Source organism: Caretta caretta, chromosome 3, assembly GCF_965140235.1.
Source record: "Caretta caretta isolate rCarCar2 chromosome 3, rCarCar1.hap1, whole genome shotgun sequence".
Classification (NCBI taxonomy): Eukaryota; Metazoa; Chordata; order Testudines; family Cheloniidae; genus Caretta; species Caretta caretta.
The window spans coordinates 191,074,177-191,099,264 of record NC_134208.1 but is presented as its reverse complement, the minus strand read 5'-3'; the positions used below and the strand labels follow the sequence as shown (position 1 = coordinate 191,099,264).

General features: G+C 43.4%; 2 protein-coding genes and 1 long non-coding RNA gene across 8 annotated transcripts in view; 1 reads left to right on the top strand and 2 right to left on the bottom strand.

The window, feature by feature from the left end:
* The window catches only part of PUS10 (pseudouridine synthase 10), an 85,149-nt gene extending 76,597 nt beyond the window's left edge, over window positions 1–8,552 (top strand). For all 6 annotated transcript variants that reach the window (XM_075127202.1, XM_048842799.2, XM_048842800.2 and 3 more), the window contains one exon: window positions 5,303–8,552. In XM_075127202.1, coding sequence (XP_074983303.1) covers window positions 5,303–5,341 — 39 coding nt within the window. In that variant the 3' untranslated portion in view covers window positions 5,342–8,552. The remainder of the gene's footprint in view (window positions 1–5,302) is intronic.
* The window catches only part of LOC125633481 (uncharacterized), a 266,677-nt gene that overhangs the window by 87,514 nt on the left and 154,075 nt on the right, over window positions 1–25,088 (bottom strand). The gene's annotated exons all lie outside the window — the stretch shown is intronic.
* The window catches only part of REL (REL proto-oncogene, NF-kB subunit), a 42,254-nt gene continuing 27,007 nt past the window's right edge, over window positions 9,842–25,088 (bottom strand). Inside the window, exons 5-10 of the mRNA XM_048842798.2 lie at window positions 23,498–23,638; window positions 17,426–17,530; window positions 16,882–17,094; window positions 16,494–16,568; window positions 16,306–16,380; window positions 9,842–13,800 (exon numbers count right to left, since the gene is read on the bottom strand). Coding sequence (XP_048698755.1) covers window positions 12,968–13,800; window positions 16,306–16,380; window positions 16,494–16,568; window positions 16,882–17,094; window positions 17,426–17,530; window positions 23,498–23,638 — 1,442 coding nt within the window. The 3' untranslated portion in view covers window positions 9,842–12,967. The remainder of the gene's footprint in view (window positions 13,801–16,305; window positions 16,381–16,493; window positions 16,569–16,881; window positions 17,095–17,425; window positions 17,531–23,497; window positions 23,639–25,088) is intronic.

The following is a 25,088-nucleotide window of genomic DNA, read 5'->3' as shown; positions in this document are numbered from 1 at the left end:
GGTTTGCGAGCCGCATGTGGGCCTTTCACAATTAAAGTGTGGCTCGTGGAGCCCTCCCCCCCATGCACACCCATTCTCCACCTACCAGACTGGTGTGGGGGGGAGAGCTTAGGGCTACTGCTCTGCGGCACAGTGGTGGGGCTAGGGGCTTTTTCCAGAGATGAATGGTGCCTGCTGAGAGTGTGGGGGCACAATTTAAAGGTTGCCCCCCCCTTGAATCATGCCCCCCAGGTATGACCCCCTTACCCTCAGTGGCCCCTCCCTGCAGCTCCCAAGTGTTAGCTCTGCGTGGAGAGGCAGTGGCAAACAGCTGGGAGCTGCAGGGAGAGGCCGCTACCTCTCCCCACAGCCGGCCGTAGCTCCCAGCTTGCTGGCTCCAGCAGTTGCTATGGAAAAATCGGGGTGGGAGGAGGACATGACCCCACATCCCGTCCCCCCACATTGCTTCTGGCTTCTGCCCAGCAAAGAGGGAGGTCTTGGGGATTCAGCCTGGCGGGGCATGTGTGCCGGGGTTTGGGACTTCCAGGGCTCGGGGCTGAAGCCCCACTCCTGCTGAAGGCACCTCCCAGGGTGCTGAAGCCCTGAGACAGTCCTGCAGGGAGTGGGGAAGCCCAGAGCCCGAGCAGGTGCACCCCGGCTCTTGAACTTCTGAAGATCGTCATATGCAGCTCGGAGGGTCAGTAAGTTTGGCCTCCCCTATAATATATCCTATCTTGAGGTCAGCAAAGCAATTGCATTTGTAAGGGTTTGTCTACACATGAAAAATAATCCAAAAGAAGGTACGGTATGAATTTAAAGCAGATTAACTATTGCAAAATGGATTAGGCTCCTTTGAATAAGGCAGTCTTATTCCAAAATAAGAGCATCCACACATGGAGTTGATCAGGATAGCTATTCTGGAATTATGCCTTGTGTAGACAAGCCCATAAGCTGTATGTATAAACTTTCTTGCTTTGGCCTAATTAACAATCCTTACTGCCATTAATGCAAAATATGATGTTAATACAAAATAATCATTAAAATTTTAAACACATCATTGAGCCATATGCTCCAATGATGTCATAGATGTGCTTCACTGACGTCTTTGGGGCTCACCACGGGAGCAGGAATCTGCTTACCTGGAATCTGCTTCCTGGATATATCGTGCTTATTTAAACTCTGGCTTTATAATGTTCATCAGTGCATGGTGGAGTGTAGTTTAGCAATAGGGAGTTTTGCTCTGTGTATTAAGTGTGCCATACCCTCTCCCTTTAACAGAACTTCTGAGAAGTGGGGCTGCATCAGAAATAAGAGAAATGTAACCCTTCGTATCAATGCCACTGATTCAAATGCAACACTGGATAACATGTGACGCCTTGCTGGTAGCCTCAGCTTGGTTTCTAATTGACACCTATCCCTATTACCGTTTCATTACCCCGATAGCAAATGGTCATGAAGACTAAATTTTTCTTGTACCAAAAGATGGTCCCTGCAAATCAGGAGTTAGACATATTGGTAGGGCAGAGTATGGGAGGAAGCCAGGGCTGTACCAGATCTTAAGATGAAGGGAAGTTTTCGCAAGTATTAAAAACCAGGCATGATCACTAATTTCACATTAAAGAGGGAAATAGAAAATGACTTAAGTTATCTGATCCCAAATTCTTAAGCCTCTGTCACAGAATAAACACCACACAGTTGTCTGTTTGGAATCCTAATAACAAATCTTTTAAATTATAAATGAATTCCTGGTGTCATTGAAATTGGTAGGAGTTTGGCTTCTGCACGCAGTGCGGCCAGGATTTCACCCAGACATGTTTGAGGAACTGCACGTGTGCTACAAATTTGTAATTCTAGTGTCATATCAGTATTGTCATCTGACTACATATATTGTAAAATTTAGTGATTTACTTAGGAAAGCGATGGACTAAAATAGGTTATTTGGTTTCTGGAATTTCAAATGGAATTGCTGAAATATAATCGTAAAAAGTTACTGATACTGTGGGGATTCTGCTTTCCTAACATTTTTAACTGCAGAGAACAGCATAGGCTTGGACATAATATTTAAACAAATGGCTGCAGTTTAATACTTTTTTAAATGTGAAACAGCCAGCATCAGGATTTGATCTTTGCTGACTGTATCCCTGTAAAGGGGAGTGGGTGAGAAGGAGCCTGCAAAGACAACTGCTGAACATGAGCAACTAATGCTAGACTGCAGTTGATAAGCGCTGCACTCTCGCTGAATGGCGTCAGTGCAATTATTGCACACAACTAGGAAAGATGTCTGGGGGCTTGAAAATAATTAGTCATTTTACTAATAATGGATTTTAACCTCGCCCAAGAAGCTAATCTTTTTATGAAGATGTAGATTAGGTAAGGAGTAGGTATGATTAATTTAGGCAATCTTGAAGCCAGGGTGTTTAATGTGCCATCATTGTGACCCCTACTTGACAAATGCCTGATGCTTCATTAGTGACGGGTGTGCTGCCTCGGGAGCAGAGCTGGCAACAAGTTTATGCCCAAAGGGAATTGGCCGTGAGGCCAGGGGAGAAGGATAATCCCGATTCCATTACTTGTTAGACTTGCTGTTAATAAAGTATGTGTCAAATATGATTTGTGCATTTTGACCAGAAGTAATGATGACTTTATCATCTGACCTACATAAAATCAGCCACCTTATTTTTTGAATGAATTATACGTGTCGAGGAGTCGTATTTGGGGAGTGATCAGACTTTACTCAAACACTGCCCACAGTTCCAAACTCCATCCTCAATCCCATAATAGCTGGATCTTTCTGCTGTATTGATCAGCAATAACAATAGTTATTAATTACATTTAACTCACCCTAATCAGCCTGAAATACTGTTTAGAGCTGGCTGGCTGCAGCTTCAGACCAACATCACTGCATTAGGTCACACTTAGAAAAGCCTAGTGTAAACTGTAAAGGTTAAAAGCTTTTTGGCTTTTTCAAAATGCAAGCGTACACTCTGCCAGAAGCATATGAGCCACCAAAGAAATGCAGATACCCCATGCCCCTGTGTACTAGCTCACTCCATCTTCTTCTTGTTTCTGAGGAGCAGCCGTGTTAGTCTGTATCCGCAAAAAGAACAGGAGGACTTATGGCGCCTTAGAGACTAACACATTTATTAGAGCATAAGCTTTCGTGGGCTACAGCTCCCTTCTTCGGACGCATAGAATGGAACATATAGTAAGAAGATTATATATATATACACACACACACATACAGAGAAGGTGGAAGTTGCCATACAAACTTTAAGAGGCTAATTAATTAAGATGAGCTATTATCAGCGGGAGAAAAAACTTTTGTAGTGATAATCCAGATGGCCCATTTAGACAGTTGACAAGAAGGTGTGAGGATACTTAACATGGGGAAATAGATTCAATATGTGTAATGACCCAGCCACTCCCAGTCTCTATTCAAACCCAAGTTAATGGTATCTAGTTTGAATATTAATTCAAACTCAGGAGTTTCTCGTTGGAGTCTGTTTTTGAAGCTTTTCTGTGGCAAAATTGCTACCCTTAAGTCTTTTACTGAGTGGCCAGAGAGGTTGAAGTGTTCTCCTACCGCTTTTTGAATGTTATGATTCCTGATGTCAGATTTATGTCCATTTATTCTTGTGTGTAGAGACTGTCCAGTTTGGCCAATGTACATGGCAGAGGGGTATTGCTGGCACATGATGGCATATATCACATTGGCAGATGTGCAGGTGAACGAGCCCCTGATGGAGTGGCTAATGTGATTAGGTCCTATGTTGGTGTCACTTCAATAAATATGTCTACAAAGTTGGCATCGGGCTTTGTTGCAAGGATAGGTTCCTGGGTTAGTGTTTTTGTTGTGTGGTGTGTGGTTGCTGGAGAGTATTTGCCTCTAGTTGGGGGGCTGTCTGTAAGCGAGGACTGATCTGTGTCCCAAGATCTGTGAGAGTGAGGGATCATTTTTCAGGATAGGTTGGAGATCTTTGATGATGCGCTGGAGAGGTTTTAGTTGGGGGCTGAAGGTGATGGCTAATGGCGTTCTGTTATTTTCTTTGTTGGGCCTGACCTGTAGTAGGTGACTTCTGGGTACTCTTCTGGCTCTGTCAATCTGTTTTTTCACTTCAGCAGGTGTGTATTGTAGTTTTAAGAATGCTTGATAGAGATCTTATAGGTGTTTGTCTCTGTCTGAGGGATTAGAGCAAATGCGGTTGTATCTTTAGAGCTTGGCTGTAGACAATGGATCGTGTGGTGTGTCCTGGATGGAAGCTGAAGGCATGTAGGTAAGTATAGCGGTCAGTAGGTTTCCGGTATAGGGTGGTGTTTATGTGACCATTGCTTATCAGCACAGTAGTGTACAGGAAATGGACCGCTGTGTGGATTGGTCCAGGCTAAGGTTGATGGTGGGATGGAAATTGTTGAAATCATGGTGGAATTCCTCAAGGGCTTCTTTTCCATGGGTCCAGATGACGAAGATGTCATCAATGTACTCTACTTGCGCTACATCATAGGACCTAATCACATTACCCACACCATCAGGGACTCGTTCACCTGCACATCTACCAATATGATAATGCCATCATATGCCAGCAATGCCCCTTTGCCATGTACATTGGCCAAACCGGACAAAGAATAAGTGGCCACAAATCTGACATCAGGAATCCTAACATTCAAAAACCGGTAGGAGAACACTTCAACCTCTCTGGCCACTCAGTAAAAGACTTAAGGGTGGCAATTTTGCAACAGAAAAGCTTCAAAAACAGACTCCAATGAGAAACTGCTGAGCAATTTGAATTAATATTCAAACTAGATACCATTAACTTGGGTTTGAATAGAGACTGGGAGTGGCTGGGTCATTACACATATTGAATCTATTTCCCCATGTTAAGTATCCTCACACTTTCTTGTCCGCTGTCTGAATGGGCCATCTCGATTATCACTACAAAAGTTTTTTTCTCCTGCTGATAATAGCTCATCTTAATTAATTAGCCTCTTACAGTTTGTATGGCAACTTCCACCTTCTCTCTCTCTCTCTCTCTCTCTAGATCTTTTTACTATATGTTCCATTCTATGCGTCCGATGAAGTGGGCTGTAGCCCACAAAAGCTCATGCTCTAATAAATGTGTTAGTCTCTAAGGTGCCACAAGTCCTCCTGTTCTTCTTCTTGTGTTATGCTGCTTCGCCATGTCTTTTTAATAATTTGTTCCCCTTTTATATTAAAGTTATTCTCTTGTTAGTATGCAGAAAGCGCTAGTGGCAAGTCTTTCCTAAAACACCAGCTCTCCTGATCTAGTGATTTTGCTTTCCACCCCCAACCCTCTTTCTCTTTTAGTCTGTTGATGTTGATTGGCCTCCAACCCTGAATGATTAGAGTCTTTCATTCAGAAGAAGAGTGGGAAGAGGAAGAGTGACTTGACTCTCTTATCAGGAGCTAACAACAAATTGAATTGTGTACCGTATGATAACTTGTTTATCTCCTGCAAAATATTTCTGTTGAACATTTGGATCATGTTGATCTGTCAGGTTTTTTTAATTGGCTTAAAAACTCAGGATCAGTTGATGCTTGTTCAATTAATTTGCAGCCTTATTGTAAATAAATTACCATCCCGTGTAAAGGGGTCTCTGACAGGCTGTATTAATGATGTATTAATAGCAGTAAATGGTTTCTTTTAAAAAAATTATTTAGAGAGATGTCCAAACCCTGATCTTTGCAAGATATACCAAATATGCTTTCCTGAATACTGTTTGAAACCCTTTGATTGAAAAGAGAAGTTCCCCTCCCTGAAACCACACATACCATATATCATCTAATTTTATTCCTAACCAGAAAAAAAAAGTAGACACGTTTATATCAGATACCATAAGCATAATCTTATCTAGATGTTTGTACCACTTCCCAGATCAGCAGTCTAAAAGCCTGTTCCTAAGTACGCCAAAAACTATTCATATAAAGGATTTGTTATAGTCTGATCCTGACAATTCTCAGTTAATATGGAATTCTGAAATCAGTGGGACTACTCCTGGAGTGCGGTACTGCTCAACATGCGTAGGGGCAGCAGAATCTGGCCTACAATATTTCCCCCATATATGTACTGGTGCTGGTTGGATTTTGACTATTGTAGGGGGGAGGGGGTGGCTAAAAACTTTATACCCAAAAATTCAGTTCAGAAATTCAGGAGGTGCCTCATGAGATTTGTAGTTCAAGTACCTCATACTCCTATTCTCTTCTGTAGGCCAGGGTCCCTGACCAGTCTACATCTCCCATGTCTCCCCTCTTGCTGAGCCCCTGTGTGCAGCATGAGAGATGTAGTCTGGCTGGGGAAGCCACCACATGAAGGAGAGTGGGGATATGAGGTGCCCCAACTACAACTCTTTGAGGGACCGTACTGGCATTACTGAACAGAAATATTTGGGGTTTTGGCTGACAAACATGTTGCGGTTTTTCTTGACATAAGCTGAAAATTCCCACAGAAAGTAGCCAATTTTTTTGAAAAATTTCATCTAGTTGAAAACTCCATTTTCCATCAGAAAAACAGTTTTAATTGATTTTTCATGCCTAGGCTATACTTACTATGTTCATTGATTAATTTTATTTTATTGTGCTACTTCTTTAGCATAATACTGGCAGGTCCAAGTTCCTCTGCAAAAGAGCCGTAAAAGTAGCCATCTGTTTGTGTTACATTTTGTGTGGCAGGATAAAGAGTTGCAGGTTTACACCACATCCCACTTCCTGTACAAAAAGTGCAAGACAGATAAAAAGTTCAAGTCATGATAGAATTTTAGCATGAAGTACAGAAAAGGCCTAATCTAAAGAAAGCAAGCTAATTCACTACCCCTCTGGCTCTACCTGCAGTAGGAACGGGGAGGCTGTAGTATATGTGGCTTTCTGGCATTTTTATGTCAGCAAAAACATTTGAGTCCAGTCTGTGCTACCAGTGGTGAATCACAAGGCCCTGCTTTGCCACTGTAGCTGAAGCAAAGGTATATAGAAGCGTATGAAAACTTGTGTATAAATTAACAAGCCCCCACTTTAATATGTGAGTGTGAAATGGCCTCACAGGTTGTAACCTAAATCAGAAATTAAGAGGACTGCCTTACAACACATCTTGCTACATTTGATGAAATCAAGACTGAGTGAGTGTATCATAGAGCTGTTTCTGCTCCTATGAAGCACAAAAAGATGAATACAGATTCAGGAAGAAATTGAGGGGATTTGGAATTATTAAAGAGGCTTTGTCTTAAAATGTTTCAGAAATATGTCAGGTATTCTACAAGACACACTGCTATTTATGTGGTGGTGGGGGGAGGAACTGTTGGGTGGACTGTACCCACTGCTAGCGTCAGGAAAGACTCATTAAATTAGTTCCTCTTCTCCACTATCTCCAACATGTAAACATGGATGCAGGAGTTCAAAAGTACATTTCTGTTTCTTTCTAGAATCAGGAGCATGATTTAGACTACAGGTTTTGTTTCTAATATAAAAGTAACTATGAGCAAACGCTTCCAGCAGTAGTTGACTTAGATAATCATCTGTGTGAACAGTTACAAACACTAAGAAAGGAGCCTATGTGAATGATGGAAAACATAAGAAATTGAATGCACAAAAGAGAAACCCAGCGTAATTGTCTTGATTTCTTGAACCTATTAATAATGATTTCTAAATTCCAAAATCTATAGGGAAAAATCAGCAGGAATAGACATAGCAGATATCACACAACAGCCCCTCCTGTCTGCTACAAAGCTAAGAAGGCAAAAAAAGAGAGAGAGCACGCTGCTAGTGCTGTCTGAGTACAGAAGAACACTCTGGTCACCATTCTCTCTAATATAGCTTGTGCTATAGGAGCAATGAAGACACCATTTAGAGCTAGAGTGTAGCTGGATGATGAGATTGTAAGGGCTATTTTAAAATATAGGGTCTAATCTCCCTTCCTCGCATCCGCAGAGTTCCCAAAGATCCTGAATCAAGACAGGCTTTCCCTAATATATCTGCATTGGGGGTGAAAGTAACTTAACTGACTTACTGGTACAAGAGTAGCAGGGGTCCTGGGCAGGGGGGCGTGCCTCTGGGCCCCCAGAAGGGGTGGGGCTGAGGCCAGGGCCAGACTTCCCCAGTCAGTATTGCCCAGCCCACGCCAGCGATTGAAAGGGCCTGGGGTTCCCAGCTGTTGCTACCATGTCAGTGGCGGCCAGGAGCCCCGGGCCCTTTAAATCGCTGCTGGGCTCCTGGCAACTACCACGCCAGAAGGTGGAGCCCTGGGCCCTTTTAAATCGCCAGGCTCCGGGGCAGCTGCCTCTTTTGCCCCCCCATCAGCGGCCCTGCCAATACAGTCAGCTGTGTACCAGCAGCCACTTTCTTACCGGTATGCCGTACTGGCTTACTTTCACCTCTGGGTGTAATGCACATGAAACTAAGGTGGTAGCCAAGGTGCCTATACACATAACCATCCAATTATGTTCATTGGCTATGTAGTGAAAGTGATCACATAAAATATAAAGAAAATTTTGAAAAGCTAATGTAATTTGTTTTGTGACTTTGTTAAAATCTGAAGGTTTAACAAGAAAATAAACCCTTCTCTCCTTCAGCCTGTGTGTTTGTTCGTAATTTACATTGCAGAACTGGAACTAAAATAAATTATAGTTTTATTTTAAAAACAACATCAGGGCAAAACTTACCCTTTCAAGTAGTGTCACTGAATTAAGGTGATGGCTTGTGTGAATAAAGGGAGCAGGATTTAGTCTATTATAGAAACTTATCAGATCAGAAATGTAACACACTGAAAGGAACTATGCAAAGAATGAAAACAAAAGTTGTTTCATACATTGCAACATTTCAGCCCAAAAACAGCTTAGTGTGTGTAAAAAGTTATTAACATTGACTCAGAAGGAACTCTAGGCATCACTAAAAGTACTCATTTCCCCCCATGTGTCCTAAACTTATCTTTCCTAACAAAACATATAGCTTTTTAGAATTGGCTATTCTGTTCAGAATCTAATGTGGGGCACTGTTGTCCCTCAAAGGTCATAGAAACTGGGCAGCCAATAAGAAAACTGACATTTAGCCCAGCATTGAACATCCTTACACTTGCGTGATGGTTCATTTAACTCAACAGGACTTGGTGTGGGAATAAGGATTTGTAGGATCAACTCCCATAAAGCAGAAGAAAAAGGTATGTTAAAATAACTAGAGTGGGTGATGTGTGGTAAATCTAGAGAGCATCATCCCTACTATTCACTACTCCAAGGAAAACGTCCCCTGGACCTTACATTTCAAACAATAGCTGTGCAGAGCTGCCCTCTGAAATGCAGGCTTCTTGAAGGTGTCAAGGACACCCAACAACTGAGCCCCTGCAAAAATATCAGGAGTCATTTTTCAGAAAGTAGGCCTTAGGCCTGCACAGAGATTTTGCATGGCTCTACCTAAACTGGTAGGTTTAGTAAAGGTATTCATAGTTGTAGCTATACCAATAAACACATCTTTACATTGTAACTGCCTATACACTACGGTGGCGTGCTGATTTAACTAAATTTGTTTTTCTACCAATTTAGGCAATCAATGCAAAAAACTACACAGACGCTCTTAGTGTACAAGTCACTTAGGCTTTCCACTAGCCAACGATACTCAGTAACCATGGAAAATGCCTTAAAAACAGATTTCCTAATATGAACAAAACCAAAGCAGCGTCTCTCAAGCTGATTTAAGCTTTTGGGGCCTCACATGAGTAGCCTCATTTAAGTCAAGGAGTATTAGAGGGACTGAATAACTGTTAGGATCCGATTTTCTTTTTCAAGCTAATGTTCTTGAATGGTCTATTGGGACAGAGTATAAACACAAAACCAGCTTATCTTGGAGCCAAAAAGGAAAACACAGAGGTGAATTAAAATATTTAATTATACAGAATAAAAAATTGTAGCAAAGAATTTTTGAAATAAAAAAATTACTAAAATGTTAATTGAGAACTTTAAAGAAACTGATTGACCAGATATTTCAAGCTTTATATTTCCTCAGTCATGCTCTGTTGGGTTATTACACCTACAAATCACATGAAAAATGCTGCTTGGTCCCTTTCATTCATTTTAAAAGTATTACAAAAATGCTGACAAGTACCCCGTTGCCGCTCCTCTCACCTGAGATTTATAGGAAGCACCTGTCCAAGCTCCAGCTGCATATATAATACACAGGGCCATCCTTAGGGTTGATGGGGCCCTACTCAGTATTATTAGACTAGAGCCCCTATGCTCCACTGCAGGCGGTCCCCAGCCAGCACCGCTGACCCCAGTGTGTTGAGGTGGCCCAGCCACAACCCCTGCCTGCGGACCCCCAGAACCCCTCCCCCCCATTGCTGACACACACCATGCTTTGTACGCAGCAAATGCTGTGGCAATGGCTCAAGGCAGGCTTCGTGCTGTCACATGGGGGCTGCATCTTGCCAGAGCCCATGGCCCTCCTGCAGCCACTCACCACGAGCCTTTTGACAGGATGTACCAAGCAGTAATAACAATAATACGTGTGCGTGTGTGTGTGACTGTGTGTGTGTAAGAGAAAAATCTGTATTGAGAGACTGACTCGTGAGAGGCAGAGTGTATGGGGGTATGAGAGCCAGACTGTGTGTGTGTTAGGGAAGTGTGAGACACAGTGAGCACACTGTCACTAAGTCCCAGCCCCCCCCCATGTGGAAGTTTCATTCCTCCCATCCTGGCCCCAACCCAGCCCCCCCTGGAGACCAAGCAGTGCAGGTAGGCAGGGTCCAGGGAAGGACTCCACTCTGAGCAGTGGTGCACCGGCAGAGCTGGAGGCTGGATCCTCAGCTGGCCAGCTGAGGAGGAAGGGAGGGGGTGGGGAGAAGCCTGCTGGCCCAGCACAGGCAAGGGGCTGGAGAACAGAGGATTCCAGCCACAGCCAGCGAGGGTGGTGCCCCACATTTTCCAGTGCCCTACGTAGCCGCATATGCCTAGGGACAGCCCTGATAATACAATCTAAAAATATCTGCAGAAATTCATACACACACCTGCCCTGTATTGAGCATTACGACTGGAGGTGCATAATCACCTACACCAGTGGTTTTCAACCTTTTTTCAGTTGTGGGACCCCTAAAAAATTTCAAATAGAGGTGCGGACCCCTTTGGAAATCTTAGAGCTTGTCTTCACTACCGGGGTAAGTCAACCTAAGTTACGCTACTCCAGCTACGTAAACAAAGCTGGAGTCGACATAGCTTTGGTCAACTTACCCCAGTGTCTTCACTGAGCTGCGTTGATCATAGACGCTCTCCAGTCGACTTCCCTTACTCTTCTCTCAGAGGTGGAGTGCCAGGGTTGACCAAAGAGCGCTCTGTCATCGATTGCAGCAGCGTTGATCTCCCCGTACTGAAGACCAGCCCTTTGACCTAATTTGCAGGTCCGCAGACCACAGGTTGAAAACGCCTGACCTACACCCTTCAAATTATTGCTCTGAATCAGAGTTATTTATTATTGCATCTGGGAGTCAATGAGATCTGTTCTCCAGTCAGTAAATAGACTTACATGAGTTTTAAAAGTTTAGTGATACCTTTGGCAGTGGAGGAGACTGTTTAAATAGCTTTAAAAAAAGTGAATGTATCTGATTAGAGAACTTGATGCTATAAAAACCAAAACAAGATAACCCCAAAACCCCACAAAGAAATATCATTTATGGGCTAGATCCTCACAGGTGCCTGAGTTATGCTTGACAACCTATGGGGCTAAGGGGGTAGGGCACAGCCCCTCATTCAGGGTGCAGATGGGGATCCTAATTAGCAGCGTGGAATCATTCTGGGTGTCCAGAGCACAGCATGTTTTGGCCACACCTTCCCTTTACCCCTGCGATGCCAGGAGCCAGAAGTAGGTCGTGCAGAGGTTGCAATGCTAGCTTTATGGCACCCAGGACTCTCCTCAGCAAGAGGACTCTCAGCTGCTTGTGTTTGGGTAGCCAGCTTCTCGACTAGCCCAAAGTCACCAGAAAGGAGGTGCCATGTAAGAGGATCTAACCCAGTATATTTTATGAAATTCAGAACAAACACATGAAACCCCAAAAAGTGTATTCCTTATAGTACCAATCCCCTGCTACTATTCATAAAACATCCAGTACGTTAGAGTAAAAAAAAAAAAAAATACTGAGAGAACAGTGCAAAGTAGTTTTGCTTCTTTGTTCAACAATTCATGTCACACCATAGCTGCACTATTTAAGAATTCCAGGGAACATTCTAATATTTTTAAATAGACTTAACAATGACATAGTCATTACCATTTTTAAGAATAATTTGCTTTCTAAGCAAATGGAGTGAACATATAAATGTAAAAAAGATCAGTGCATAAGCTAAGTTTAGCAATAAAAATGTATATATAAAAATGTTGAGACAGCACTGTCAGGTAAGAAGAAAATATTAAGGGGACTAAATGGGCCACTGCTGTGCACCAGCAGGACAGTTCCTGGGTTTGTCTGGTTTGTTATTTAGCAAGTTTATATTAATTTTGTATGGAGCAACACTGTTTTTGTTTCCAGCTAGTTCTTTCCCTTAAATTATATAAACTTGGCCCCTCTGAATTATAATATATATATATTATTATATATTTATATATAATTTTATATTATATATAAATTATATAAACTTGGCCTCACTGTTTCCAGGGGTGAGCTTCTGCTGAGTGCAGGAGGTCTTTAGCACCTAGCAGCCCCCTTCACTATCCCTTTCCAACACTGAAAGAAAATTATGTGAATGTATCTTTGGGGTTCTTTGGATGTACAAATTCCCAAACCCTATTCCCTAATGTCGCCTTTAATGTGGCATCAACCCTTGATCAGCCACCCTAATTATAGTCTGAAATGTGCATAATAAGTTGCCCTGATAAACATTCCAAGAGGAAAAGCCAGGCTCCCACAGCAGTAACTATGAATAGGAATATTCAATTACATATCAATTGTCTGTCTCTGGCCACGAAAGAAACTTTGGATACTGGTTTTCAGATTGACAACAAAACAGAGACTCAGTGGTTGAAGCTCTGCAATATAGCCTCTAAAGTGGCTCCAAAGGAGTTCAAAAGCTCTTCTTCACCTTGGGTCCCACCTGTGTAGTACTGGCTATTGGAAGCACTATTTTGATTATTCTGGATAAGAGTGCTGGGTGGCCTTGATTCGTTCACAACTTGAGGGTCTAGGAAATTGTACGCAGCTGAATGAAATGCATTGGACTGTGAACTAAAAGATGAGCTACAAGAAGCTGCTAGAGATGTACTGGTAGAAGGCACCTGATGGATTTGCCTTCTGTGATCACTTGGATTTAAAACTTGATTAAATGATGCCTCTTCTACGTTCATGCTCATGCATCCCATTTCATCAGTCTCCATGTTAACAATGCTGGGTGCTGTGACGTTTATGGCATGAGCCTGATGCATGATGCTGCTATCAGAGACATTCTGCATGTCTTGCTGTGACATCGCTGATGCTCCTATACCATTTGTGCTGGCGAAATCTCGATAGTAGTTTAGATCCTTCTGATCAGTCCAGTTCAGAACATTTTCAGGAAGAGCTGAGAGAGAACTGCTGTTTTGTGGGTTAGGGTTAAGTGCATCCATCACAAAACTGTTCTCTGTCTGTGTATTAACTGTGTTGCCCGATGAAGAAGAGGAGCACAGGGAATGCCAACATGAAGAAAGAGCTTCATCATGCTTAACCGGTCCCACGGCCTGCACATTTGTATGGTGATGTGGGATTGGATTTGAATTGCATGTGGGTGGGGAATAATAAGACGGAATTTGACTGGTGCTTACAGGAGTTCTCTGCAGCGGCATAATTGCAGTTTGAGAAAACATATTTGGTTCTGTGAAAAGGAAACAAATATCTTAATTAATGCCTAGAAATTATAAGAATGAAAAACATGGCAGGCAGTTCAAATGGTCAAGCCTGCCAAAGTGGTACAGCAAAAGCACTAAACACAGGCTTAACTTTAAGCACATGTGCAATCCTATTGACATCAGTGAGATGATTCATGGGCTTGCAGTTAAGCACCTACTTTGCTGGATCAGGCCACAGTGCTTAGCACCTTGGAGGACAAACCCTAAATGTCCAACCTGCAGTTAGACTAGCTGTAAACATCACCCTTCTTTACTTGAAACGTGGAAGCTAGAGAAGCTTACAATAAAAAATATGGATGGCTTTGAGGCTGTATAATAAGTACTCTCAGTATCTTAGGACACGTCTGTTCTGCATCTGGGAGCAAACCTCCAGCCCCAATCCACAGACTTGTACTAGAGAGGCTCATGCTAGCACTCTAAAACGAGCTGTCTAGATCGGGGTGGGAAAACTTTTTGGCCTGAGGGCCTCATCACTTTTCCAAAATTGGATGGAGGGCTGGTTAGGGGAGGCTGAGTCTCCCCAAACATTCAGGCGTGGCCTGACCCCCGCCTCCTATCCGACCCCCCCTGCTTCTCGCCCCCTGAGGGCTCCCCTGGGACTCCTGCCCCATCCAACCCCGTCGGTCCCCCGGGACTCCTGCCACATCCGCCACCCCCTGCTCTCTGTCCCCTGACCACCCCTGGACCCCTCACCCCTAACTGCCTCTTGCCACCCCATCCAACACCCCCTGTCATTCCTGACTGCCCCCCCGGGACCCCAGCCCCATCCAACCCCCCCAGTTCCCCACCCTCTGACTGCCCTGCCCCCTATCCACACCCCCAATCCCTGACCACAGGCCCCGAACTCCCCTGCCCTCTATCCAGCCCCCCCGCCCCCTGACCGCGCTGCCTGGAGCACTGGTGCCTGGTGGCGCTACGGCCGCGCTGCCTAGAGCGCCAGGTCAGGCCGCGGCTCTGCAGCTGCGCTGCCCGGCTGTCCGACGCACTGAAGCTGCGGGGGAGGGGCCGAGGGCTAGCCTCCCGGGCCAGGAGCTCAGGGGCTGGGCAGGAGGGTCCCACAGGCCACAGTTTGCCCACTTCTGGTCAAGATGCTGCTTTGACATTGGAGCTTGGGCTCGAGCTCAGGATCCCAAGCTTGTTCTGCTCCCACTCCCCACAGGCTTCAGAACCCAAGCTCGAGCCTGAGCTGCACTGTCTACACAGCTATTTTTAGTGCAAGAGAAAGTCTGTGGCCCCGGGCTAAAAGGCTTGCTCCCAGATGCAGAGTAGACATGGCCTCACCTGCGGAGGGGGAACCATAAAAGAACATTTAAGCAAACGATGCGGAAACCCCAGAAATGTAAAGTTAAGACTTCACTGAAAAGAACCAAATGTCTGAAAGCTCATAGACATGCAGAGATAACAGATACAATTTTCAAAAGGGCCTAAATAAGTTGGGAACCTAAGTCCCAATGACTTTGAGACTTAGGCTCCCAAGGTCGAAATCCTCAAAGGTATTTAGGTGCCTAACACTTTGACTCCTAAAACATTTAGGTGCTTTGGAAAACTTTACTCAGTGTTTAGCATTTGTCCAAACAACTTCACCTCTGACCCAATCTCCTGCTGCTCTCCCTGGCACCAGCCCCTTACCCCTCTCTCTCATTGAAAAGGAGCAGCACATGCTTGCTTGCTCCCTCCCTCCCAGCTGGCTGTCAGGGGCTCCTTCCCCACATGGGTGCTGGACTTTGGGGGTGGGGCCTATTGCAGACCGCTGGTGTTTGTTCCCCTCTTGCCCCCTGCTACTGAAGAGCTTCTCTCTCCTGCAGTGAGCTGCCCCCTTACTGCTGCTTTCATGAGGGAGCATTAGGGGCTGGCCTCTCATACTCTCAGCAGGGGGCAGACTCCAGAGACCCCTCATTGCTAGGGCACAGTGCTCTTGCTGAGAGGGGAAAGGACCCCTCAAACCTTCCTCAACCATTTGTTTTAGACAGATTCACGTTGGGTATTAGAGAGCCCCCCTTTTCTTCCACCTGAGGAGCAGGCCTACAACAGCACTTTCAGGATGGAGTGCTGAGTCACCTTATGCGGGTGACACTTTACTGTGGCCCTTCGGGAGACCATGAATGAACTGGGGGTGGGATGGGGGCAGGTGCAAATAATAGGTGTCTTCAGGTAATACTAGTGCCTTGAAGTTTAAGTGCTGGAGTCCCGGTGGATAGCGGGCCAGGCATGTTCCCAGTTGTGTGCCTGCATTTACATGTCAAGTTATTTCAGCACAGTGTGCATGAACCAGAAAGTGAAAGGGCTTTTTGATTTCTCTGTATATGCATCTGTGGTAATTGTACATACAAAAGTCACCCCACCAGTGCCTCTAGCCACTGAAAACTAGCCCCCAGTGTTTGAAAAGCTTAGGGCCCTTATCGGACTCTCTGCTATGGAAAACGGACACTGCAAATCAGAGAGTCTGTAATGACATGTGCAGACAAATCTACCTTTCTTAATTACCCGCCCTTCGCCAGGGATAGACCGGAATGGAGCTGCTTTGGGCCTCTCGGACACACTGGGACCTGTAATGGAAAAGGCAATTAATCCTGTTATTTAAGAATAGGATCGCTCTTTAAAAAAAAAAAAAAAAAAAAACCCCACCACATGGAAGCAAACTACCAAATGTTTTCCTTACCATATTCCTGGATGAGCTTTTGCAAAGTCAATGTTGATATTTGCCTTTGCCTTTTTGCTTTATTACCATAAGGATCTACAAGGGGAAGGAGAAAAGAGTGTTGGAGATTAGGATGCTCTCCACTGTGTTTTGTGATGAAAGTTTCCAGTACTGATGTATGCCTTCTGGTTATAGTGGAAAGGGTCTTCCCAAATGTAGTTCTCATAAATGTGTGATCTAAAGAGCCGATACAAAAAAATCACAACCCACCACCCTTAATATTATTCTAAAGAAGGACAATGCTGGAGTGCCGTTACTAAAACCAAACTTTTTATGATTCAAGTTTGCTCTCTCATGTAATAATACAGCTTTGACATACTCTTAAGAATTCTACTAGTAGGAACTGTACCTTTTTCATCTGGTAGATATCTGAAATCCATTGACTCACTGACTTCCTGGTCAGAAGGCCTTCGCAGCTGCATCTTTACCGTAACTGGTTCAGAGATGTCTTCGTAAAATGGTGGGGTTTTGAATACAATAGCGACTTGACGGTGTACATCAGCTTGTGAGAAACTACCTTTGGCTTCCCACTCATTCCAGACAAATCTGACTTCTATATCATCTAGTCCACCAGAAACAGAAGGTACCAGTTAGTACAGAGAGAAAAAACTAAAACCTCTGGCCAACATTTTCAAACTTGTGGGCCTACAGTTAGGCATTAAGTCCTTATGTAGGCTCCTAAATAGCCTGATTTTCAGAGGAGCTGATGACCTATTGAGTTCAATGGGAGTTGAGGGTGCTCAGCAACTCTGAAATCAGGCTGCTTATTTAGGAGCTTAAGTGAAGGTTTAGGGACCTAACTTTAGGCCTCCAAGTTTGAAAATGTTGGCCTCCGCAGCTGAATACATTTGAAATGTATTCTGGGAAGAGGGAGAGAAACTAATCACAGTTACCTTTTTGAACCTTGTCACACAGTAGAAATATTTCATCTCCTCCTTTTACAGTTCCACAGTTCTTGTTCACACGACAGATTCTCAACTCTGCTGTGTTGGGAGCCCCTAGAGAGAAAACAGGAAATAGCGATAGGATATAAGGACACAAGAACAGCTGTACTGGGTCAGACCAATGGTCCATCTAGCCCAGTATCTGGTCTTTCAGCAGTGGCCAATGCCAATTATGTCAAGGGGAATGAACAGAGCAGGCAATTTGAGTGATCCATCCCATGTCGTCCAGTTCTAGCTTCTGGCAGTTGAGATTTAGGAACACCCAGAGCTTGGGGTTGCATCCCTGACCATCTTGGCTAATAAAAAAGAGAGAGGTCTTTATGGAAGTGCCCTGGGATGACTGATGGGCAGGTATTACAGCACTGTTATCAACATGAACGGATGTGAATGTAAGAGGTGAGTTCGAATGCACCTCTGTACTGGGCCTGGTATTAAAGTCTGTACTGGAAGGGGTGCTCCATCTAGCCCTCTCCACTATGTACGTAAGGCTTGTAAAGCATTAGTAGCTGCCATAGAATGAAAGTGCAGAGGAGAAATTCTGGTACATATAAACTGAAATGAAGGTCTCCATCCTGCTTGGCCTAACAAGGCAATAACTGGGGCAGGGACAGTGCAGTGCACACCTGGCATTCAAAATGCCCTCCACATGAAGGTAATTTGGAAACATGTTCCTAGCCCAAGATGAAATCAGTAATCAGGTGATGAAGGCAAGAAAGATGAAGGCTCTGGTCATGTAGCCTTTTCCTGTCTTGGGCACCAAACACCAAAACTGCTACTCTTAACCACTTATCTTCCATATTTATTCCAAAGCCAGCTTACATTACTGTTGCAAATATTTCACCACTTAGCCAGTGGTTGTTACTCAACATTACAGCAACTCTGACCCATAGAACTCGCATGCAAGGGTTTAGTCAATGACCCTTACACATCACTCTGGAGTTGCTGGAAAGGGTTGGGTCAGCAATTTGTGAAAGTGAAACCCCTTCCCCCCACCTCAGCACAGCAGATTATAGTTTTTACTTAGGGACGTACTTGGTCCTAAAACCGCTAAGTTTGGTCTAAAAGAGATCGGCAAATGAGGGTCGGGCGAGAGTCAATGAGTCTTCCTATACACTCACACAGCATCTACTCAGTGTGGTCCCAGTCAGGGTTGGGATCGCAGGGCACTACCACTATAGAAATATTTAATAAAAATAATATTTTAAAAAATATTTAATAAAAAATAATAAAAAAATAGCAGCTAACAGGTTTTTTTTTTTTTAATTTTAACATTTGGAGGCAATGGCCAAATTTTTCAAAAACAGGATCCTAAAGTTAAACTCCAAAATTTGGATTTAGGCATCTAAATAGATGGCCAGATTTCAAAAAAATACCCACCAGCCCCCAATAGGGTCTACAGGAATTTCTGGGTGTTCAGTATTTCTGAAATCTGGCCACCAAGGCCCCAGTCCAGCAAAATACTTTGAAGCATGTGCTTAACTAAGCATGCGAGCAATCCCAGTAAATCAACATATGTACATATGCTTAAATTTACGCATGGGGTTAGGTGCTTTGCTGGCTCAAGGCCTCATTTGAGTGCTTAAGTATAGAAAATTCTGAAAATCTTGGTAATATTGCATATTATCATCTGTAATTCTATACAAGGGGCCAGACTGGGCTCGAAGACAACCACCACACAACTTCTACTGACTTCAGCATCTGGCTAAAGATGTGCAGACACAGAACGCCTCTGGCATTATATCAGTGCTCACAGAGGTACTGGATCAAGAACTGCCCTATGTAAGATTACCTCTGGTAGCCTCACTGTTTGTCATTACAAAATAAACCAATACAATTAAGATAGCATAACTGCTTAGCCCTGAGCAGCACAGCTGCTGGAGACCTGCAAAGGCTCTTCAGTGCTGAAAGTAATTATTTTATCTACCACAAGTCAGAGTTTAATATATTAACAGCAGCTTTTCATGAACAAATGTGGGATAAAGATTAGGATACTGTTTCAAATTGATATACTTCATAAATAATATAATAATTCATATATATCCAAGTAGTATGCTGGGCAAAAGGTGGTCCAATAAATTTACAGACTGCATCCCAAAAACCTAAATTAAAAGAACATTAAGGTTGCAAAGTCAAGCAGCTGAAAATTAGGAAATCTCATAGTTAAGGCTGCATGTGCAACTGTAATTCAGCCCCTTTGTGCATATTCATTAGGATACAATCTTTACATATGTGATCACATGCTGGTTTTCCCCAACTCATTCAGTGCACAGGACAGACTGTGCTCACTGAATGAGCAACTCTTCAATATTTTGTTTCATCCTCATCATTTAATATGTGACCACATGCCTCACTGCACACTTTTCAAAACCTTCTCTACATAACAGTACAGAATTAACAGCTTCCTCATGACGCTCTCAGCGTCATATCTTAGGGCTTTACTAACATGAATGGAATGGTCTTCACCAGAGCCCTGTGAGGTGAGGCATGACGATTAGCCCCATCTGACACATACCCAGTAATTCTGGGTGCCCAATCTGAGATGCCTAGTGTCTGATTTTTTCAGAGCATTTGGTATTATGTAGCACTTTGGATGTACAGAGCACAGCTTCCATGGACCTCAGTTGCAGCTGAGAGCGATCAGCACTTCTGCAAATCAGACCCCAGGTGTCTCAAGTTGGGTATTCAGAAAATGAGGAACACACAGTGACCACCATGTGAAAATTCTGGTTTACATAACTTGCACTGCATCACACAGGAACTCTGCAGCAGAATCCAATACTCCAGGGCAGCATTCAGCTGCCTTTACCATGAAACCGTCCTTTCTGTCCCTGCGGTTCCCAGTCTCATTCATGTCACACTTTCCCCAAATGAGGCAGGTATCCTACAAAAGGCCTCCTTCACTACACAAGCCTGATTCATTGAGTGATAGAGCTAATGTGTCGTGGCTCAGTGAATGAATCAGAGGTCCTGTGGAAAAACTAGCATGTGATCATGTAATTAAGGACTGTATCATAATGCATACACACAAGGGGGATGAATTAAGGGTGCATAAGCAACCTTAATTCTGGCATTGCCTAACTTTTGAGTGCATGACTTTGCAACCTTGATGTCCTTTTAACATAGGAAATTACATTCCAGAAAACTAAGTTTTTTAAAATGCAAATAAAAAAAACCAGAAATTCCACCATGTGGAACCGTACTGACCCCCCAACACAGGTCATCAGGTTGTTCAGATCTACAGTACAGACCACTGCCACTTGAACAAAGCGTAACTGTTGTTTTCTATTTGGTCCAGTCACTAGAAGGAGACAAGACTCACTTTGCCAGTCTGTTTCACAACTATCTGATGACAGCAAAGGAATATTAAGACTCAGAAATACTGGGTTCAGTTCCAGGCTTGGCAGAGGAGTATTCTTCAGTGGTTATAGACCTTTCTATCCCTATTTTCGCTCTCCTGCCCCTGCCCCTGGCCCCTCCTAGGCTCTCAGTGAAATGGCTGTAAGAATGTTTTTTTAAAAAACATACACCAAAAAACCATATTTCTCCCTGATCTCATTCTCAGAAATGGCTGAACCGTTTTAGCAGAAATTTCCCAGACATGTCAGCCTGAGGTAGACACCCAACATGGGAAATTTCAGTCTAAAATAATTAAAGTTTGGCAAAGTTACAAGCAACTGAAAATGGGAGCCATCTTAGCTATAGACAGTGCCACCTGCACTATTTTATAAACTGACACTGTCTTCGGCTCCACCTGTACCCGTTCAATTGTTTCCACTTTAAGTTCATACATTTCAAAAATGAATAAGTTGATGGAGACTAAGAATGACAAAAAGTGAAGACAAATTATTACATGAATGCGTGTGGGAAGAACAAAATATATGACAATGCAGAGAGAGCTATAAATATTTGTATTGCTACTTGTTTGAACAGACTTGCAACAGCTCTGGGTGAGTAATGTAGGTATCCCAAAGCCACTGACAAAACAAACTGTATTCAGATCATCTTGGTCTATAAACCATGAGAATATACTGAGAGCCACAGTTCAGTAGGAAGAAAATGTGTGTTACCTGAATAAGTTGGCTGTTTATTGCATGTATTCAACTGCATAATTTTGGTCACTTTATAATACTCTATGAGAGAGAGTGCATACACACTACACATTTTTAACCAAGGTCAAAACTTGACCTTTCTTAATTCTGTATGTCAGAACTAGTTTGAAAAGGTCAACAAATTCATGAGATGTCACAGCAATTCTACCAATTTGTGGTTGAAATTATGCATCATGTTTTAGTTACACTACCACTAAGCTACAATGGAGGACTCCAAACACCCGTAATACAAAACAAAATCACACCTACACACACACACCATGATAAAACCAAAGAAAGCTTAGCAGGGACTGACGTCAACTGAAAGGCACTTGTATTTATGATCTAGCACAGGGGTCGGCAACCTTTCAGAAGTGTGTGCCGAGCCTTCATTTATTCACTCTAATTTAAGGTTTTGCGTGCCAGTAATACATTTTTAGAAGGTCTCTTTCTATAAGTCTATAATATATTACTAAACTATTGTTGTATGTAAAGTAAATAAGGTTTTTAAAATGTTTAAGAAGCTTCATTTAAAAATTAAATTAAAACGCAGAGCGTCTCGGACTGGTGGCCAGGACCCAGGCAGTGTGACTGCCACTGAAAATCAGCTCGCATGCCGCCTTTGGCATGCGTGCCATAGGTTGCCTACCCCTCATCTAGCGTATTTCTAAATGGTAGCTGAGACACATTGCTTTTAGCTCTGTTAATTTTATCTCAACCTCACCAGCTCTGCTTTAAAGTCTCTGAACAAAAGATTGTGTAGCATTTCAACTGGCAAAAGTAAGAGATTTATAGCATGTTTTAAAAATAGGTAAAAACAAAAACCCTGGTTAGAACTGAATACTTCCATAATGGTTACGTCAATTCATAGCACTACTCTCCTCATCAACTGCACAGATGCACCTTTTTTCTAAATCAGTGGCTTCTACTAAAATAATCGGTCTCACGACCTACAAAACTTGGCACAGAAATGTCTTATCAGAAAGACGACAAAAATAATTGCCAAAGTCTTCAACAATTATTAAAGGCTATTCTGCAAAGGCAGGATATAAATATTTATATCTCATATTTCACACTCCTTTTTCAGACGATCCAGTTACAGTATAGCGAAGTCACCCAAAAATCCTCTGAAAAAGTTAATCCTTTGCAAAACACATCTGTTTGTGGTAAAATTCCATCCTGGATAGTGAGTCAGCACAAGGCCTATGCATCACTTAAGGGGCCAGACCCTGAGCTGTTCAAAACTGGCATCACTCCATTGAAGGCAGTGAAGCTATGCGAACTTAAACCAGCTCAGGTTCTGCCCCCGGCCCTCAAAATAAGGGTTGATGGGACATAAGTAGTTTAGAGCTTTGTGCTAATTCTCTACATGGGTGAATTTCACCCATAGGGCCTGATCCAAAGCCCCAAAGAAGTCAACAGAAAGATTCCCCAATTATTTCAAAAGGCTTTGGATCAGGTCCTTGGAGCACAGATAGAGCTTTATGGCAGCTAAGTCCAAGCTGGGACCTTTCTCAGCAATCTTTATCACTACAAAATATTTTAAACGCCTTGCCTACTGGAAACGGGGTTTCTTGTGGTTACTGCTGCAGTACGTAACCAATGGCCATGAAAGGATCTAACGAGTAGTATGACTGATATAGATACTGCACCTCCTACTACCCAATGTCAACATACCACTCACACCTTTGTTAGACCCATTTGATATCCAACAGGCATATACACAATCTACAGTCCATATTCTGGCCTTGGCTCTACGCACTAGGATCCAAAGCCAGCGCTAGGATCCTTGGCCCTGTGTTTGCATTAGATAGCGTAAGAGAGCCAGAGAGCTGAGAGGGAAATGGCTGGGAAGGTAGCCTGACCTCTGTCACTTCCAATACAAGGGAAAAGTTATCACTTAAAAGTGCACCTGTCCAGTTGGGATACTCACGGTTATCATAAATAGGGTTGGAGATGACAGGAGGAAGTGGTAACGTACAATTGCCGTGTTCATCAGGGAGGAACACCTGAAAGCAGAGTCTCACGACATTGAGGTCATACTCATCAACATTGAGCAGCTGTTCTTCGGGCACTGCAAGGTAGAGAGAGATGGCAGAGTAAGAGTTATCACACAGAAGCAGCAATCACACTTAAAGAAATTGGGGTGAATCTCTGCTGGTAGAAGCAACAATGCCACCAGTGCATGGAGGATTCACCTGTGACACTCACTAAACCCCACGTATCAATCCCTTGAATGTGGAACAGTAGCCTTTAACCCTTACTCTCTTCCAAACCTATTGTTAGCCTGAGAATAGTTTTATGGTCTCATTTAGCCATTCAAAGAATCACAAACCAAGTGCCTACAGTATCAGCAGACCATAATAATACTTCCAGTTCACCCATCCTCCAAAAACCTCCTACAAATTTCATTACCCCGTTAGTCAAGAGTGAAGCTTGAAACATGCTTGGACAAAAAACAAACAAAAAAAAACCAGCAGTGACCACACTGTACTGATAAATGTCAAACACTTGCATCACCGTTTTGGTGTCTGCCCCCACACAGCGTAGGAGGTGACACCACCCACCCACGCTGGTGACTTTTGGTATTATTGAAATAGTACATGCAGCAAATTCAAATTCCTCTGCCTTTTTCATTTGCAATTGTGATTTGAATATCTCAGTCCCTCCAGATCTCAGAGTTTTAAAAATAAATTTGATCTTTTTCATTTTAAACATGGGATATTTATCTATAAATGCACCAGGATTTGAAAGTTAAAAATCAGCCCCTCTACAGCTTTAAATATTTTGGATCCAAACCTGGTGTCCTAACATGGGCAGATCCTCTCCTGACAGAGTTTTGTCAGTGTAAAGAGTGCAGGATCAGGCCCAGCTAATTTATCAGAAAGTCTAAGGCAAAGTTTCAAAATATAATATACATTAGTAGTAGACTTTTTAATTTAACAAAACAGGGTCTTTGTGAAGCAGATTTGGTCACTGGCACCATTTCACCCTGTAATCTGCAATTTCTGTGTTCAGACTATCTCAGATAACCTGCACCTGAACATACAGTGTTAGTACTCCCTGCCCAACTCCCCTTACCGAGAACTAGGGGCTGGATGCTGGGCCAGGAACAGATGGGAGGCAGCTTACACCTCCCTATTCAGAGGCTGCAGGGATCAGCACTGCCCCAGTTGAGGCGAGGATCTGGTAAGGAGGCCTGACTTGCCAGAAGCAGTACTGCAATCTACCGTGTAGAAGGTATACATGACAAGGGCAGTCCTCAGGGCTCAGCTCAATTGCTAACTGCTTCAACAGCTTAAGGGGCTTTGCACAAGCACAATCTCTGCAATGTATGTCCACCCCAGCCATGTCACTCCCAAATCTTCCTCCTCCAACGCCACTCTCAACTTGCCACTACTCTGCCCCAGAATGCCCCTGCAGAGCTGGGCCTGGGCATAGGAGACCCCCAGCAATACAATTACACCTAGTTGGCTAACGCAGGCTCAATGCTGATTTGGTCTCTCTCCAAGCTCAAACCAATA